Source organism: Chenopodium album, chromosome 21, assembly GCF_948465745.1.
Source record: "Chenopodium album chromosome 21, dcCheAlbu1.1, whole genome shotgun sequence".
In the NCBI taxonomy this organism is placed as follows: Eukaryota; Viridiplantae; Streptophyta; class Magnoliopsida; order Caryophyllales; family Amaranthaceae; genus Chenopodium; species Chenopodium album.
In genome coordinates this window covers 9,636,864-9,653,067 of record NC_137854.1, presented here as the reverse complement: position 1 = coordinate 9,653,067, position 16,204 = coordinate 9,636,864, and the positions used below count along the sequence as shown (strand labels likewise).

The 16,204-nt window shown below is 34.5% G+C and overlaps 2 protein-coding genes across 4 annotated transcripts; both read left to right on the top strand.

Moving 5' to 3' along the window:
* The first annotated feature begins 931 nt into the window (after positions 1-931).
* Positions 932-9,230, top strand: LOC145601149 (ribosome biogenesis protein BOP1 homolog). Of its 2 annotated transcripts, none has more exons than XM_081657101.1 (18): positions 932-1,218; positions 1,307-1,352; positions 1,464-1,588; positions 1,673-1,827; positions 3,579-3,696; positions 3,810-3,911; positions 4,784-4,940; positions 5,041-5,149; positions 5,268-5,370; positions 5,528-5,678; positions 5,759-5,891; positions 5,972-6,078; positions 6,239-6,306; positions 6,413-6,473; positions 7,223-7,450; positions 7,546-7,633; positions 8,091-8,254; positions 8,877-9,230. In XM_081657101.1, exons 1-18 carry the CDS (start codon positions 991-993, stop codon positions 8,960-8,962), a joined length of 2,229 nt encoding a protein of 742 aa, XP_081513227.1. In that variant the 5' UTR covers positions 932-990; the 3' UTR covers positions 8,963-9,230. The 2 variants fall into 2 exon arrangements, with proteins under 2 accessions (XP_081513227.1, XP_081513226.1); XM_081657100.1 differs by having other exon boundaries at positions 1,455-1,588.
* A 1,275-nt stretch (positions 9,231-10,505) lies between these two features.
* Positions 10,506-15,322, top strand: LOC145601963 (putative CRM domain-containing protein At3g25440, chloroplastic). 2 transcript variants are annotated; one of them, XM_081658055.1, is made up of 6 exons: positions 10,506-11,592; positions 11,773-12,169; positions 12,844-13,245; positions 13,354-13,508; positions 14,374-14,461; positions 14,840-15,322. In XM_081658055.1, exons 1-4 carry the CDS (start codon positions 11,507-11,509, stop codon positions 13,504-13,506), a joined length of 1,038 nt encoding a protein of 345 aa, XP_081514181.1. In that variant the 5' UTR covers positions 10,506-11,506; the 3' UTR covers positions 13,507-13,508; positions 14,374-14,461; positions 14,840-15,322. The 2 variants fall into 2 exon arrangements, with proteins under 2 accessions (XP_081514181.1, XP_081514180.1); XM_081658054.1 differs by having other exon boundaries at positions 14,567-15,322.
* Positions 15,323-16,204: the final 882 nt, after the last annotated feature.

Below are 16,204 nucleotides of genomic sequence, written 5' to 3'. Positions count from 1 at the left end.
TAAGCAAAATTTCATTGATTTAAGCGTGTTTTGTCATGTCGTGCCATATCGTGCTTCTCCCACATAAAGGTGGCCCATCCCGGCCACAACCCAACACACACAATAACGTGATATGACAGACCTACACTGCGCCTGCCGTGCTTTTTCATGTTGGGCCATGTCGGAATGACCCAGTGCCATCTGTAAGCAAGCCTTAATATTCCCTACTTATCTCAAGTATCTAAAATTTATCACGTTGTCGAAGATATATCTTTTTCACGATTCTAAAATTATCACAATAATATCTCTTTTTTTAATTCTATTTCTTAGGGCCTGTTAACATTTATTAACTGACCTGAAGTGAACTAAATAGAACTGAAATGAATATTTTATGAGAATAGGAAATTAGGAGCTGAACTGAATAGAGTTGAAATAAATATTTCATGAGAGAAGGAAATTAGGAGTTGAACTGAATTGAATAGAACTGAACTGAATTGAAATTAAGCTAATGTGAACAGACCCTTAGTACTAGACTCGTAAAATTACAATAATATCCTATATGATCACAATATTAATGCTAGTTTCCGGATTTTTTTTAATTGATGGTATGATAACAACATTTTTTTAATCTTAACTTATTTTACTTGTAGTATTAATTTCATTTCATTGTTGGTTTTTCTTTTTACCAAAATGCATGGTTTTGGTAAAATTTATGAAACATTATTTAAGACGGAATTTTCATCTTGGGTATATTATTAACCCAAATATTGGACCAATCCCAATATCAACAGTCCAATGGCTACCTCGACCCGTTTCACTTTAAGAACAAATCCATCCAACCTTTTTTTAAAAAAAAAAAAAAAAAAAAGAAAAGAAAAGAGAACCAAAATAAGGAATTTATCAAAATAACCTTTCTCCGCTTTCGTCATATTATTATTTGATAAACCCTAAAAAAACCCTAACTCAATTCAACTCCATTCCCATCTCCCAGCTTTTTCGCAGACTGAGAAAATGGAGTTGAAGGTCGGAAAGAAAGCAACAATGGCGACGACTAAGAAGAACACGAAGAAGAAAGAGAAGCAGGATAATTTAAAGGAAAAGCGGAGTGATAAAAATAAGGAGAAAAAATTGAGTAAAAAATCTCAGAAAAAATCCAAGGAGAAAAAAGTTAGAAGTAGTTTGCAGAAAATCAAACTATCTGATGATGAAGAAGAAGCAGAAAAATTATCTCAAAATTCAGTGAGTTACTTTTTAATTTTATATAAGTTTGATTTTTGAGATTTTATTGCAAGTTTTGATGTTTAATTTGATTTTTTTTTGGTGGAAGGATTACTATTCCCAGGAGGAAGAAACCTCTGGAGATGAATTACATGGTAATTAGCTAAATTCTTGCTTAAAATTAAGCTAATTAATTATAAATTTTGAATTTTAGGATTGGTACTTTTGCGTTTAATTTGAATGTGGTGTTGAATTAGTTAATGCAGAGGGTGCTTCGCCTAGTAGTACCGTTGTAGCTCGTAAGGGCGGTGTTGCGAATACGAGTGGCGGCGATGATGATGATAATGATTCTTTTCATTCGGCTGAAGAGAGCGATTCGTCGGAAGACGAGGTTTGGAGATTGCATTAGCTTAATTTTAGTGGCATTGGGATTTAATTCACGAGTTTGATGTTTGAAGATTGTTTTAATTGTTAGGTTGCTCCTCGAAATACTATTGGAGAAGTTCCATTGGAGTTCTACAAAGATGAGGAACACATTGGTTATGATGTTATTGGGAGGAAGATTAAGAAGAAGGACCGGAAAGATAAACTCGATGCTTTTCTCGCCAATGTCGATGATAAGAAGTCATGGTATGTTTGCAATCGTTCCTGGTGGTGGTAATTTGGCATTTGTTTGTTTTCTATGCTTTATAAATGTTCCTTTAAAGATGTATGCTCCATTATTAGTACCTTTGTATATATCAAATCGATTACTTGCTGGAATTTGGAGCTTGGTGCTCATCTCTCTTATATAATTAGTGGAATACAAAAATTTTAACCCTGAAGTCTGCTCTTGGATAGAGAATTAGAGAGCAACGTTTATGTCGCTTTGTTGACATCATGTGTGTTACGGAATATGTTTATGTTTTGTTATAGTTGTATGAGATGCGACACATGGTACCACTAAATGTTTATCGTTATACTATGTATAATAGTTATTACCCATTTTAGGTAACTAATATCGTCTTTCATACTTCAATTCACATGTACCCTTGCTTAAACACTTATTACTTTATATTTCTCCATGCCTTTAATATATACATTACCAATAACTCGGTATTCTCCTATGTTACTCGGACTCTTCATTTCACCTCACGTACCCGTGTCGGATTCTACACTCGGACATGGGAGTAACTATATATATTTCATTTGTTTTGTAATAAATTTTAAAATTTTCATATACCTTAATACATTTCAATTTAAAATATGTACGGAGTACTTTTTTGGGGTGGGGTGCATTTTGATATACGATTACGTTCATCCATTAATAAAAGACCAAGCATAAATCCAGAATCATAACAATCTTTATCTATACCTGTCTAAATTATTTATAAGAGATATTAAAGTTTTAAATAAGGTTTTTTCATTTTACTTATGTAGCCTTTGGGATTTAGTTTAAAGAGAGAGGTGACCCTCTCTAGGTTCTGCTTCCACCAATTGCTTTTTGGTTGCCAGAAATGTTAACTGGGTTGGAGAGGGAACTTTTTATCATCTTCCTTCTTTTTTTAACCTCTTTGTTCAAAGTAGACCAAGCATTTCCTCAAAAGGAAGATTGCTGCTGTCGAATTTTAAAGATTGGCTTTTGATAAAAATTAGTAAAGTATAATAGGTGTCCTCGTATAGACGCTTAGCTTGTGATAAAAAACTTTAGTAGACACTTGTTACCTTCGTCAGTTATACAAGTAAAGATTTTCCTGTATGTGTAATTAAATTTTTTTAGGAATTACACTGTATAGACACCTAGCATGCAAAATAACCTCGAGTTTTATAGGTTATTTTTTCTGTTTTTTCTTCCTAAGACACCTTTATTCATACATTGGTCGCATGCTATATTGTCAACCATTGCATTGAACCAAAGAGCTTTGTTCCGGTATACTAATATAAGAATGGTGACAACATTACTTATAACATGTTTCAACATCCTCCTGGAATTCTGAGCTTGTATCATATTTTTCATGTAACTTTGCAAGTTCTTGTGGGGGGATTTAGAGATTTAAATAGCATATATATTCAATAAGTCCGACTTTGAGAGTCACTTGCTAGTTACTACCAGATATTGAGTTATATATACATCTTAGTTTCTTTTTGCTTCTTTCATGGTGACTTTTTACTTTTATTTTTTTTAATATTTTTTTAAAAATTTTTTGGCTGTGCTCTTAATATTTCTGAGATCATTAATGCGTGGGCCAGTCCAAAGTTTGGGATGAATAGAGTTTGAGGAATGCTTCAATTTTGATCTTGGGCAAGATAAGTTGTGATCCTATGCATGCATGTTTGTGATGCTTCATCTATGCAAAGTGTTGGATTTATTTAACATGACTTATAACATGTAATTATTGTAGGCGGAGATTTATTGATGAATACAACGACGAAGAAGTGGAATTGACGAAAAAAGAGACCAAGATGATTAATCGTATATTGAAAGGAAAGACACCACATGCCGATGTGAATCCTTATGAGGTATCATGCTCATTTTATTTGTGTTATACTATGATGCTAATGCATTGTAACTATTAGCCAACTAGAGTTATATGCTGTGGTCTTTTCATAACCATAATACATCTCCTCTGCAGCCATATGTTGATTGGTTTGTCTGGGAAGGTAAAGGCCATCCTCTGTCAAATGCACCAGAGCCAAAGAGACGGTTTATTCCCTCTAAATCAGAGGCCAAGAAGGTAATCTTTTTTAAAAAAGATTCTGTCAAGTGGAGCACTTTATAGTTTCATGCAGTAGTGAATCTCTCATCTCTATATATAGGGTTAGATGTCATTGGACCATTTTTTAAATTTTTTTTTTTTTTTTGTTCTGTGGTGCTGAAATAATTACACATTAAAAATTATGTATGGAGTCTTCTAGGATTGTCAAATTCCGGTGGACATTATACAATATGTAATTGAACCCCTTAGAATGCCCCTGCTATGAGTGTAGCTGCAAAATGTAATAGATTAACCTAAGGAAGGGCATTATTGGTAGTTTAGTAGTAATATCAGTCCATTACTCAAAACTAGTTTAAATTAGTGTCACTTTGTGAGATATGTGTGTCTTTAAGCTAGACCTTGATCCCTTCACCTTATTATTAAAATAATATTTAGTAAAAATTAGTTCAGTAAAAATAAGTTAAGTTCAACAAAAATAAGTTCAGTTCACTTAAAATAAGTATTAATCAATAAAAATAATTGAAGGTCAACAAAATAAGGTGAAAAAACAGGGTCTTAAAAAGTGAAAATAATTTGTTAGTGTTTTCCGATAAAATTTTTGAAGATGTTTCTACATGTTTTTGGTAGGGGTTAGGATAATAAGCTATCTTTTGTACATCTAGCGCAAATACTTAAAAAGTATGCTGAAATTGTATGCCTCGCTGGAACTTTTACTCTTTATTTAATTTTTTTGAGAATGGTTTTCATACTTTCTCATTAGTGTTAATGTGTTCCCTGTGTCTTTTGGTAGGCTATTTTCATCAGCCTGTCCTCATTTGGGGTTAAATTTATTGTTTCATTACAAGCTTGTGGATTTTATAATTATCTTATGCTATATTGTGAATCTGCAGATCAAAAAGTATGTAAGGGCAATCCGAGATGGAAGAATCACATTTGAAAAACCCAAAGAAAAGGAAAAGGTCTACCTATTATGGGGTGATGATTCTAGTTCATCAGGAAAAACAAGAGGATTATCCTATATTCCTCCTCCAAAAGCAAAATTGCCTGGTATGACTAATTCATTCTGAGAGTCCCTCCCACTCCCCTCTCTTCCCCTTTTGGGTTTGGGTCCCAAAATTTGGCATCAAACAAATTATATTCTTTTCAGGTCACGAGGAAGCTTACAATCCTTCCTTGGAATACATACCAACTCAAGAAGAGATTAATTCGTATCAGCTAATGTATGAGGAAGATAGACCTACATTTATTCCCACGAGGTATTTTTAATGTTCCATATGAGCATGTCTGCTAGTATGAAATATTAACTTTCAAAGATTGTTTTCTCTTCATTTTGATGTAAACTGATGGATTTATTACATTTCTTTTTTTTATTAGGTTTACATCTTTGAGAGGTGTCCCAGCATATGCCAATTTTCTCAAGGAATTATTTGCCCGCTGTTTAGATCTGTATCTGTGTCCTAGAGTTATTAAAAAGCGTGTAAGTTTTTGCCATTTGATGCAAAGAAAAACTGGCTGTTTTCTCTGAGCTGAAGTTTTTACCATACTCTGTGTCTTTGTACGTATACTGTATATATAGTGCTTGTGAACACAATTAAAGGCCTTACGGGAATCTATTCTGATTTGAATGTCTCCAGGTTAATATTGATCCTGAATCCTTGAAAAAAAAGTTGCCTGATCCCAAGGATCTTAGACCTTATCCCACAACATGCTATATTGAGTACAAGGGTCACAGTGACGCTGTTGTCACTATTTCAACTGATTCTTCTGGGCAATGGATTGCTTCTGGTTTGCTATCGTGTTCATCTAGTCATCACATATTTGTATTTCATGATGATGCCGTCTAAAGCTAAATGTTTTTTTTTTAGGTTCAACTGATGGTACTGTACGTGTTTGGGAGGTTGCTACTGGAAGATGTGTCCGTGTCTGGGAAGTTGGCAGTTCTATCCGGCAAGTTGCATGGAATCCTTCACCAGATCTACCAATTTTGGCCGTCTCTGTGTATGGTTCTTTTGAGTTATCTAATAATTTGCTTTCTCCTTGTTTAATTGCATAACAATTGGCTAAACTTCTGTCTGTAGGGACCAAGACGTGCTTATTCTAGATACTGGATTGGGGAGTGAAGAAGAGCAGGGGAAACTTAAAGATCTTTTGCACATGCAGAAATCTACAATTTCTGATGAATCGGGTCAGTGTTTTTTTTTTTATTTATTTTTATTTATTTATTTATTTTTTTTGCTACTGTTATATCTGGTTATGTAAAGATTAGCCCCCCTTTCCCTTTAACTCCTCTCATAAAATAAAATCTGCCTTTTCAATCTGTATGTTATTAACTTATTATTATATAGGTGACGCTGCCATTGTAAGCTGGCTGTCTGATGACAAATTAGGTGGTCTTAGATTGAAGCATCCTAAGGTACTAATTTCATATTTTGTACTTATATAATCCTGCATAAAGTATGTGAAAGGCAGCAAGGTGATTTTGTGCAGAGTGTAACTGCTTATTGTCTTTGGATTTACAGAGCGTGACATCAATTGAATGGCACCGTAAAGGAGATTATCTCTCAACAGTGATACCAGCAGATATCCTTATTTCTTCTTTTGTTTTATTGTTTTCCTTTAGCTGATTTTAGATTTTAAATATTCAATCATAAAATAATATGAATTAGTTAACTAGTTACTGTTGTAGTTATGAGAAACTCTTGTTTGCTCTACATGTTGTGTGTGTGTGTGTTGCAGTGAAATATCTTTGGTTCCTCTCAATTTCTGGAGCAATTTTTTTGTGATAGTCCTAACAGATGCTCTTGGCTCTTTATTATTAATGTGTTGGGGCCTGGGGCTTTATTTTGGGTGATGATCCTAGTAGATGCTGCTACTATCATCTTAATTGTTGTTGGTCAGTTGTAGATGTATCCTTTACTGTCTTACTGCAGATTAAGCTTTGTATGAGGTTGTAATTTTATATGTTTCATCCAGTTATACTCATCATTTTTTCACCTGATATAATTAATCCAGTAAAAAAATTCCATGTATTATTACACACTATCCTTCTGTTGAACTAGTGGCTAAAAAAAAAGTGAAGCGGGATTACTAATAAAAACCTTGTCTTAAAAATTGGCTTCATACGCTCTAGGTCCTTTATTCGAGTTGATTATCTGATTTACATTTGGTTAAAATTTGAAGTTTTAATAGACTTTGGTTATAATTTTACCTGACTGCTTGGCTTTCTTTGTGGGAAATAAGACTGGGCACACTTGAGTATCTTCAACAATGCTAAATATAATGTTCACTGTTACTTGTTTGCCCATGAATTTTCTTAACATTTTTTTTACGTGAATCTCGAGCGATAATGATACACCAGCTGTCTAGAAAAGGAAGTCAGAGAATCCCTTTCAAGTTGCATGGACTTCCAGTCTCTACGGCTTTTCATCCAGTTCGTTCCATTTTCTTTATCTCAACCAAGAAAAATGTTCGTGTGTATGATTTACTCAAGGAAAAAATGATCAAAAAAATTGATACAGGGCTGCGTGAAGTTTCATGCATTGCAGTACATCCCGGTGGTAACAATCCATTCTTTGCTCATTTTTTAACATAGTTCTAATTCTGTAGTTGTACATGTGCTATTATCTAAATTTTTTGTTATAACTATTTGCAGGCGATAATGTGATTATCGGGAGTAGAGAAGGAAAGTTGTGTTGGTTTGACATGGATCTCTCCTCCGTAAAACCTTATGCAAACCTGAAGTATGTTCTCTCTTTTTAAAGGCTTCCTATCCTCTTGGCTTAATCTGGTTGACATTGATTTTGAATTGCCCATCTCTGGTGTCATTTTTATTGCGTTTGCTTTATACTGTGGGCTGCCTTGATATTAGGAGTCCTCATGGATTATGTAATTGGTTTTTAGCTTCCAAAAGTGGTAATATTGTAATAAAGAGGAATAAAGTGCAATAATCAAAACTTAGTATGATCTATAAGCTGTGAAGAATTCATACAGGGCAATCTCTATGTTTGTTTATCTGTTTCTGTTTCATTATCCTTTTTCTACAAGGCATCTTGGTGGGTTAGTTGGCTGGGAAAAGGGGGTTGAAGGGACTTTGTTCTTTTGGAGCTTCTTTGGGAATTTTCTCCTTGAAGTCATTTTCTACTGCTTTTAGAAAAACTTGACATACTGATTTCACCTGTTCAATGGTTTTCTTTTCAGGATTCACAAAAAGGATATCACAAATGTGTCATTTCACCGCTCATATCCTTTATTCGCTTCATGTTCGGAGGATGGTAAAGCATATGTTTTCCATGGCATGGTTTATTCGGACTTAAACCAGAATCCTCTCATTGTTCCGCTGCGAATTCTCAACGAGAAAACAGGTAAAGGTCAAAACTTGTCTTTTCTTTCTTTATTTTCTTGCTGAAGGTTCTGTATTCTATTTCCTAGCCAAGAGAAAAAGCTGGCTTTTTTTTTTTTTTTTTTTGTTGTGGCTTTTGTCTTTTCTTTCTTTATTTTCTTGCTGAAGGTTAAACTGCTTCTGTATTTTATTTCCTGGCCAAGAAAAAAAGCTGGCAATTTTGTTGTGGCTTTGCATGCTTGTAATGTAATGCTAATGTTATTGGTAATGATGATGTCACATGTTAAATATCTGCTTATTTCCTTACAAAATTTAAGCGAATAAACAAGCACACACCCGTCTATCTCTACATGCTCTTAAGTGAGTTAAGTCATATTTACTCCGTTTTGCTTTCCTATAGATTTAGTTGAGTTATACAGTACAGAGTTCAAAATTATATCATGGCATTTTTATTTTTACTATCCTATAGGAAGAGGGGTTTTGGTAAATGAGAAGCAAAATTGAAAACTAATTGATTTAATGCATATGCCTGCTTCTCTTCTTTGCACTTTAAATGTTATATGGTTTCAGGAATTCTAATTTCTGCTGATGCCTTGCTTACATTTTTTTTTTCTTCTTTTCGTTCTCTATCTTTGTATTTGCAGGCATTCTGGATTGCAAGTTTCATCCTAGGCAACCCTGGTTATTTACTGCTGGTGCTAATTCTGTCATCAAACTTTATTGTCATTAGGAAGATTAACTATTCATCCTCATTAACATGAAACATTTGCATTTGTCACCAAAAACGTTTAAAAAAAAAAAATCATAAATTGTGGAAACAACCAAGGAAAAAAAAAATCTTATGTTTACTATGCTAGTGCTTTTGCAGGAGCTGATTTTTGTAGAGTAGATTTTTTATTTATTTTGCTGTGATATTTATAATGTATGAATGATGTCATGAAATATTCATGACTGTGATGTTGATGTAAAGCTATAGATACTTCTAAATTTTCTTTTGAGCAACTGGTTTTCCTTGTATTTGGAGAACTCTTGTATCTGCTCAAGGATGTATTGTTGTAGCATACATAGTTTTACAAGCAGCATTAAAAAAAGAGAATGTAAGGTGCAATCCATGTTATTGTATTTCGGTATAAAGTCTTTTTTCAGGCTTGAATCTTTTGACAGGTTTATGTAATACCGTCGTTTCGCACAAGCAGATTGCAACTCGTATAGGCACTCTGTTAATAGTATAACTGTAAACTCTGTTAATAGTATAACTGTAAAAGCATGACAATGCTCTTAACTTGAAAAGGAGTAACATACATGGGTCTTTGGATTCTCGTTATACAGAATGGTCATCACAAATTGACAAAAATGGTTGGTATGGAAAATTAATCACATTGAGTTTCGGGCTTGGTTACGCATTCACTAGCCTTTTTTTTGCGCGTGATACATAGAAATACTTTGTATTTGTAGTGCTTTGGGATGGGAAGAGAATAGTTTAATTACTACTTCCTCCGTTTCTTTTTAGTTGACACGTTTCTTTAGTCACGTTTGCCAATGCACTTATTCAATCATTAATATATTTTATTATCGATAAGCAAAAATTATGAAAAGTTGGTACTTTGAAAGTATATAACGTAACGAATCTAACAAGATCCCACATGACTATATTTTTCATTACGTATAGAGCACAAAATTTGGTCAAAACTTGTCAACTAAAAAGAAACGGAGGTAGTAGTATTTATTTTTCAACGAAATCAAATTAGTGTCCAAAATTTAATTTGTGCTTTGATTAATTGGCATAATAATGGAAATGATTTCAATTTTGCATCTTTTATTAAGATTAACGTAACTTAGTGCCGGATCCATGTGCTTTGGGTTAGTTAGGCTTGGTCCACAAGTTACGTGTCGCGTCAGGCTGAAATTTTAAAGGTTGGCCCATGCACGACCTAGGCTCACTTGCCACCATGCTGAGCTTGTGTGCTTTAGCAAAATTTCATTGACTTTTGTGTGCTTTATCGTGTTGGGCTAGGTCGTCCCATGCTTTATCATGCTTCTCCCAAATAAAGGTGGCCCAGTCTGGCCCAATGTCATCTTTACTTTCTACAATTTCTTCAAAAACTCTGCCCATGGAAAAATAAAGCAAATAATAAACTATTGAGGGATTAGGTTTTCCAAAAATAAAGGTGTAATAGTTTTTTTTTTTTTTTTTTTTTCTTTTTTTTTTCTTTTTCTTTTTGAGAATATTATAAAATTTTCATATTTGAGATTTTAAAAGAACCTACTATGGTTTGAGAAGTATGGAGAACGATTCAAGAAGGCATAAGGGTGCATAGCTTTGGAGTTAAGCTATGGATTGATTGCTTGGTGCAAAGCAACAATGAAAGGCAAGAGCTGATTTCAAATGAGCATATGTCAAGATTTAGAAATGATATTGAGATGATTCAAGTTGGAGGTGATATCTCGTCTCAAGATCTTTCTAACGATTGGTTATAAAGCTCGATTTGGTCAAGAATTGAGGAAGTTATGACCGTTTTACGAAGAGATATCATGCTGCAAAGTCACTGACTTGAAGTTCGACCGAACTGCAGGGACGTTTGGTCGAACCTGTTATGGTACCCAAACTACTAAGAAGTTCGGTCGGCCGGGCTTGCTGGGCTCTGTTTTGCGGACTGTTTTTCCCCTTTGCTACATGTTTTAATCTTGAATGTAGGATAACTTTTTTTTGCCTTGCACTATATATACTCATGTTTAGTTATTGTAAGGGTAATAATAAGATGAAGGGAAAGATGTAGAGAGAGAGTGTCTCAAATGTTAATGGTAATTTGGAAAGTTGGAAAAAATGAGCTTGAGGTGTGAGCTTTCATGGTAATTTGAAAGCATATAAACTAAATTGTTCTTTATCAAAGTATTACACTATAGTGGATTGGTGGGTTTTTCTCTCAGTTTATGGATTTTTCACGGTAAAGTCTCCTTGTCTTGTTTATTATTTGTTTTCCGTGCTCGTTATTGTTAATTGTCGTTAATCACAAACTATCTATCACATTCGTTAATCCTTTCACCCACTTGTTATATGTTTTGTTGACGGGAAACGAGCACAACATTTTATTAATCAATCAAGAGGCTTAAATCAGCCATTGCAACATCAAAAATACCATGAGCACCTCTTCCATCATACTCTGAGGGTCTCAAGAACAAAGTTTAGCTAGTTCATGAGCAACCCGATTACCACTTCTTTTGACAAAGGAGAAGGGGCAAGCAACTCAACACTCTAGCCTCTGAACGGCGTAAAATGGGAGCCCAAATGATGATGCAGGCACTCTGTAGAACAACTAAGCGCACTATCTTCAATTCACTCCATTTTTATTCCATTCTACGGTTCGTATTGATTTTCCCAATTTTTAAGTTTCTTCCTTTTTATTTCTATGGATTAATTCATCATTATGCTTTCAATTTCTAGTAGTATTATCAACAATTAGGCTCAATTAGCTAGTATATTGATTGATTTTCGCGAATATTTCAAAAAATTGAGGGTTCAAAGTTTTGATTTTGATGCAGGGGTTCTTCACAAACGAACAATTTATCTCATTATTCGTCAAATTTTCATACTTATTTGCAATACCAATCAAAGGGTATCTTTAATAAGTCATTGGGATCTAATGTAAACTGGAGTTCTGAGGGTGTTACTAGATTGTTGAGTGTTAGGCAGTTGAGCAATGCATCTGTTGTTGGTGTAAAGGATGATAATGGTGTTGTTAGGTTTTCTTTCGGCGATTCGCCTTGTCATAAGGGTGATACTAGGGTTGCTGCGCAAGAAGGAAAGGGGATGATGGTGAAAAAGAAAAAGAAGTCAAAAAAGGCTAAGGTGAATGAATTGAGGTTATACCGGCTTATGGCGAAGAAGAAGATGAAATCGTCGAATCCTGAAGTTAGGATTAGATATAAACTGGGAAAGGTAGCATTGCTTTCTATTATATATTTTGATTCTTAAGTATATATTGTGATTTAGTAGCTATATGTTCATTGCTATTATACTTCTAGGAGGAGTGTATAATTCCTTTTGTTAATTTACCAGGTCTATTTATGCATCGTTTAACCTTTGCATGATTGACACAATTAGCAATGTGATGATTTGATCCGAAAATGATATTACATTTTCCCCATCATATTAATATGGCTGTTTTTGAATTTTTAACTAAATTTTGTCAACTTTAATATTAGTCTCTAGTACTCTCTGGTTGTACATTGTACTAAAAGCTATAGAACTCAACCCTTGCCATTTCTGGTTTCTGAAAAACAAGACAGAGGAAAGGTGGTGCCTTTTCGCATTGTCTCAAGTCTCAACTTTTGTATTCTTTTCAACTTTGATATGGCGGCACCACATGGTGCTGTGCTATAAACTAAAATTTCTGGTTTCTATCCCACAATCTGTGCCATGTGCACCTTAATCTCAGATAAAATTCCATCCACAAATGACGAGAAAGATTGGAAATGACCTCCAATTGGAAGAATAATGCAATGTTAATGGGGAAAGGTTATAATATTGACTGTGATGCCTTGGCATGCATATAGATGATATAGTGCAATTTACGTTGCACAATGTTTTAATGCATTTCTGTTCTCTCCTAGGCAAAGCGAAAGGAAGCTTGGCTGATTGAGAAGTTGAGAAAATTTGAGTTACCTAAGGCTCCAGCTGAAACACATGATCCTGAAAGTTTAACTGAGGAAGAGAAATTTTATTTGAAACGCACTGGTGAGAAAAAGAAGAATTATGTTCCTGTAGGGAGACGAGGAGTCTTTGGGGGAGTTGTGCTTAATATGCATTTGCATTGGAAAAAGCATGAAACAGTTAAGGTTGTTTGCAAACCTTGTAAGCCTGGGCAGGTTCATGAAATTGCAGAAGAGCTTGTCCGACTGAGCAAAGGTATTGTTATTGACATAAAGCCTGACAACACTATAATTTTTTACCGGGGAAAAAATTATGTGCAGCCAGATGTTATGTCTCCTCCTGATACACTGTCAAAGGCAAAGGTGATTTTACATTCTAATGCTGTTTGGTGTGGTAAATTCCCTTGTTTATAAATGGTTTTTGTTAAAGTGTCTATTCTATCATACCTTTAATACATTATTTCTTTTTAGGCCTTGGATAAGTATCAGTATGAACAGTCCCTTGAGCATACAAGTCAATTCATCGAAAAGTTGGAAAAGGAGCTGGAAGAGTATCATGAACACGTTGCTCGGTACAAGAGAGGGAAAAATAATGCATCAAAAGATTCTAATGCACTTGATTGATGGTAAGTTTTCGTTTATATGTGATGATATTCTGATAGTAGACTGATAATCTGACATTGTTATTAGTCTGTTTTCAATGGTTGCTAGAAGAGTATTAACTAGAGATTGTTTTTGCAACACTACTATTTTCTGAAAAAGCTAAATGTCTTGCGAAGTTTTATAGTACTTGAGAGACATAGATGATGTTTTAGAAAGGAAAGCAACAGTGGGAGGAGACTGGATTATTTCATATTTGGCTACTTTAAAGGCAGTTTAGGTTGCTAAAACTTACCTTCTTAAAGGTATTTGCACATTAAATTTGATCGTTACTGGGCTCTCCCCCAATCAGTCTTTGAAGTGCAGACCTTAAAATAGTTTCTCAGTCATTTTTTTGACCCAAATGGACTGGAACCTTGTAGCTTGAAACTCTTAGCATTTAGCAATTATATGCTGCTCACTCGGGTTCTCCAACAGGTCTTTATATGTCCTTTAAAAATGTTATGATATGTAGTTATGTTTACATTTCTGAATGACTTTGGCTTGGCCTAATATTACTATGATGTTAAAGATGATTCTTATTAGTTGAAGAACCTAAATATTGCACTTTATCTTTCTGTGTGGTTAACTCATATTTGGCTTATGCAGAAATTTCGGAAGTATTTCGACTCTGCAAATACTTATTAATTTTTTTGGCGTCAATACAGCATTATGTGCTTACTTTCTTGTATACATCATTGTGCACTGAATGCCTTCAAAGTGCTGAACGACTTGAATTTCCAGCTTATGCTACAAAGTCGTTGAAAATTTTGATTGTTTCATCTCTCACCTTTCCGGTGATGAAACTTGTGAGTTGAAAACCCCTGTTTAATGCATGCTTTGAAACTGTAGTGCCTTTTCCAATTCTCTCAGTCAAGGGCTGCTACTAGGAGGTGTTCTGATGTAGGCAGAATCTGCTGTTGGAGGACCAATATTGATGGTAAGTGTATCCCCATTCTCTTGTTTTCTTCACTAAAGCCATCAACCACCCCCTCCCCAAAAGTTAAAGGAAAAAACAAATAAGTTATTCATTTGAATTCTGCAGCTCCTTGCTACTATAGAAGTGGCAAAAACGAAGCTTTTTCGAGACCTTTTGGCTCATTTGATACAAGGTTGTAGGTTAGGGGTGTCATACTGAATTTGTGTATTATTATAAGTAGTCAAGCTTAATGCTGAAAGATGAAGATGGTTCTACAGCCCTTTGCCATAAAAATGGACCTGGCTCATGGAAGAAACTTTTGGCACATGAGATGGAAACTTGTACTGACTGGTTCATGGTCCAGGCAGTATCCTAACTCAGAGTCGTCTATTTTTCCAGGCCAAATGCAGCTGGAGCTGGGCTATTATGTGGAACTGCATCCATTGCCTATCTGGCTATATAACTGGAAGAATTTTTTTACTTGATCTATCATCGTGACTAAATTCTGGTCTCTTAATGGTCTGCAAGCTTGATTATGCAATTGGAAATATTCACCCACTATATACTTATATAGTATGCTGAGGAGCCTTTTGGGGTTCTACATAGACAATGTGCCTGGAGAGCTGAAGTACTTAGTAATGCTCATAGGTGATCGCTCTAAGTTTCTGCGGATGCTATATGCTTAATTTGTATCCTATTGCGGTATAAGCTCTAAGAGTTTGTCTAGCTTTCTGCCAATGTATAGTAGGACTTAATTACATCGTAGAAACTAATCAATTCCAAACAAAGTATTTCTGTGAAGCACTAATCAGTTCCAACATTATCTTAATTTTGTATCTCAATATGACCCAAAATTATATATATACTCCCCTCGTTCTTAAATTCTTGCATCATTTGACTCGTTGTCTTCGTCTAAACTTCTGAAGTACGTACTTGAAACGTTTCCTATTTTGAGACAAGATCACTACTATAGTTTTTTTAGTTTTTTCTATTTTTTTTTCGCACTTGAACGGATTCTTGATTCTTTTAAGTTTTTCCCATTATTAGATAAACTTTGCATTTATTCGGGAATTATTTAGTTAGAATTCATAAAAATAGTTTAGAAACCAAGGGAGTACCGTAAATGGAAAACCTCATGTTATTTCCCTCCTCTCGTCTATAATCAAAATTCAAAACCTTAATAAGCTTCCTACGGTCTCCCAGTCTTCCTCCCTCACCGTTTTCACCACGCTTCAATTCTCTCTCTCATCTGCTACTGTTTCATACGAACGCAAACGAGTCAGCGAAATGGAGCTCGAAAGCTCGCTCTTCTGCAAATTCATTACGTCTCTCTCATCCTCAGGTTCTTCACATTTTACTCAATTTTCTTCAATGTTACTCCTCCATTTTTGTGCTTCACAAATTATAATTATGCATGTCAATTTTAACTTTGTTTTTGTTCTCGCTATAATTTCGTTCTGTTTGAATTCTCATCAGCATCATGTTTCTGCTGAATTTTGATTTCTTACTTGAATTTTCTGGAATTTTGGTGACGATTTTTGGTATATTTCATTGAATTTCGTTGAGTTATTTGTAATTTGGATTCTGTAGCTCACGATTATGCTGGAAAACCGATTTACTTTCGATTTCATAAGTGTATTTCATCTCGCAATTTTTTTTTTTTTTTTAAATTTTCAATTTCAAAAGTAGAATTAGGTGATTGGAGGCAACATTGAACTTTGAGCGAGTATTTTTGTTGGTTTTTTCGCTAGAATTTTGCTGCAT

Coding starts and splice junctions, on each gene's coding strand:
- LOC145601149 (XM_081657100.1), top strand. CDS start 991: ATGGAGTTGAAGGTCGGAAAGAAAGCAACAATGGCGACGACTAAGAAG. Junction 1,219..1,306: donor AAAAATTATCTCAAAATTCA/GTGAGTTACTTT, acceptor TTTTGGTGGAAG/GATTACTATTCCCAGGAGGA. Junction 1,353..1,454: donor CTCTGGAGATGAATTACATG/GTAATTAGCTAA, acceptor GTGTTGAATTAG/TTAATGCAGAGGGTGCTTCG.
- LOC145601963 (XM_081658055.1), top strand. CDS start 11,507: ATGGGAGCCCAAATGATGATGCAGGCACTCTGTAGAACAACTAAGCGC. Junction 11,593..11,772: donor CATTTTTATTCCATTCTACG/GTTCGTATTGAT, acceptor ATTTTGATGCAG/GGGTTCTTCACAAACGAACA. Junction 13,246..13,353: donor ATACACTGTCAAAGGCAAAG/GTGATTTTACAT, acceptor ATTTCTTTTTAG/GCCTTGGATAAGTATCAGTA.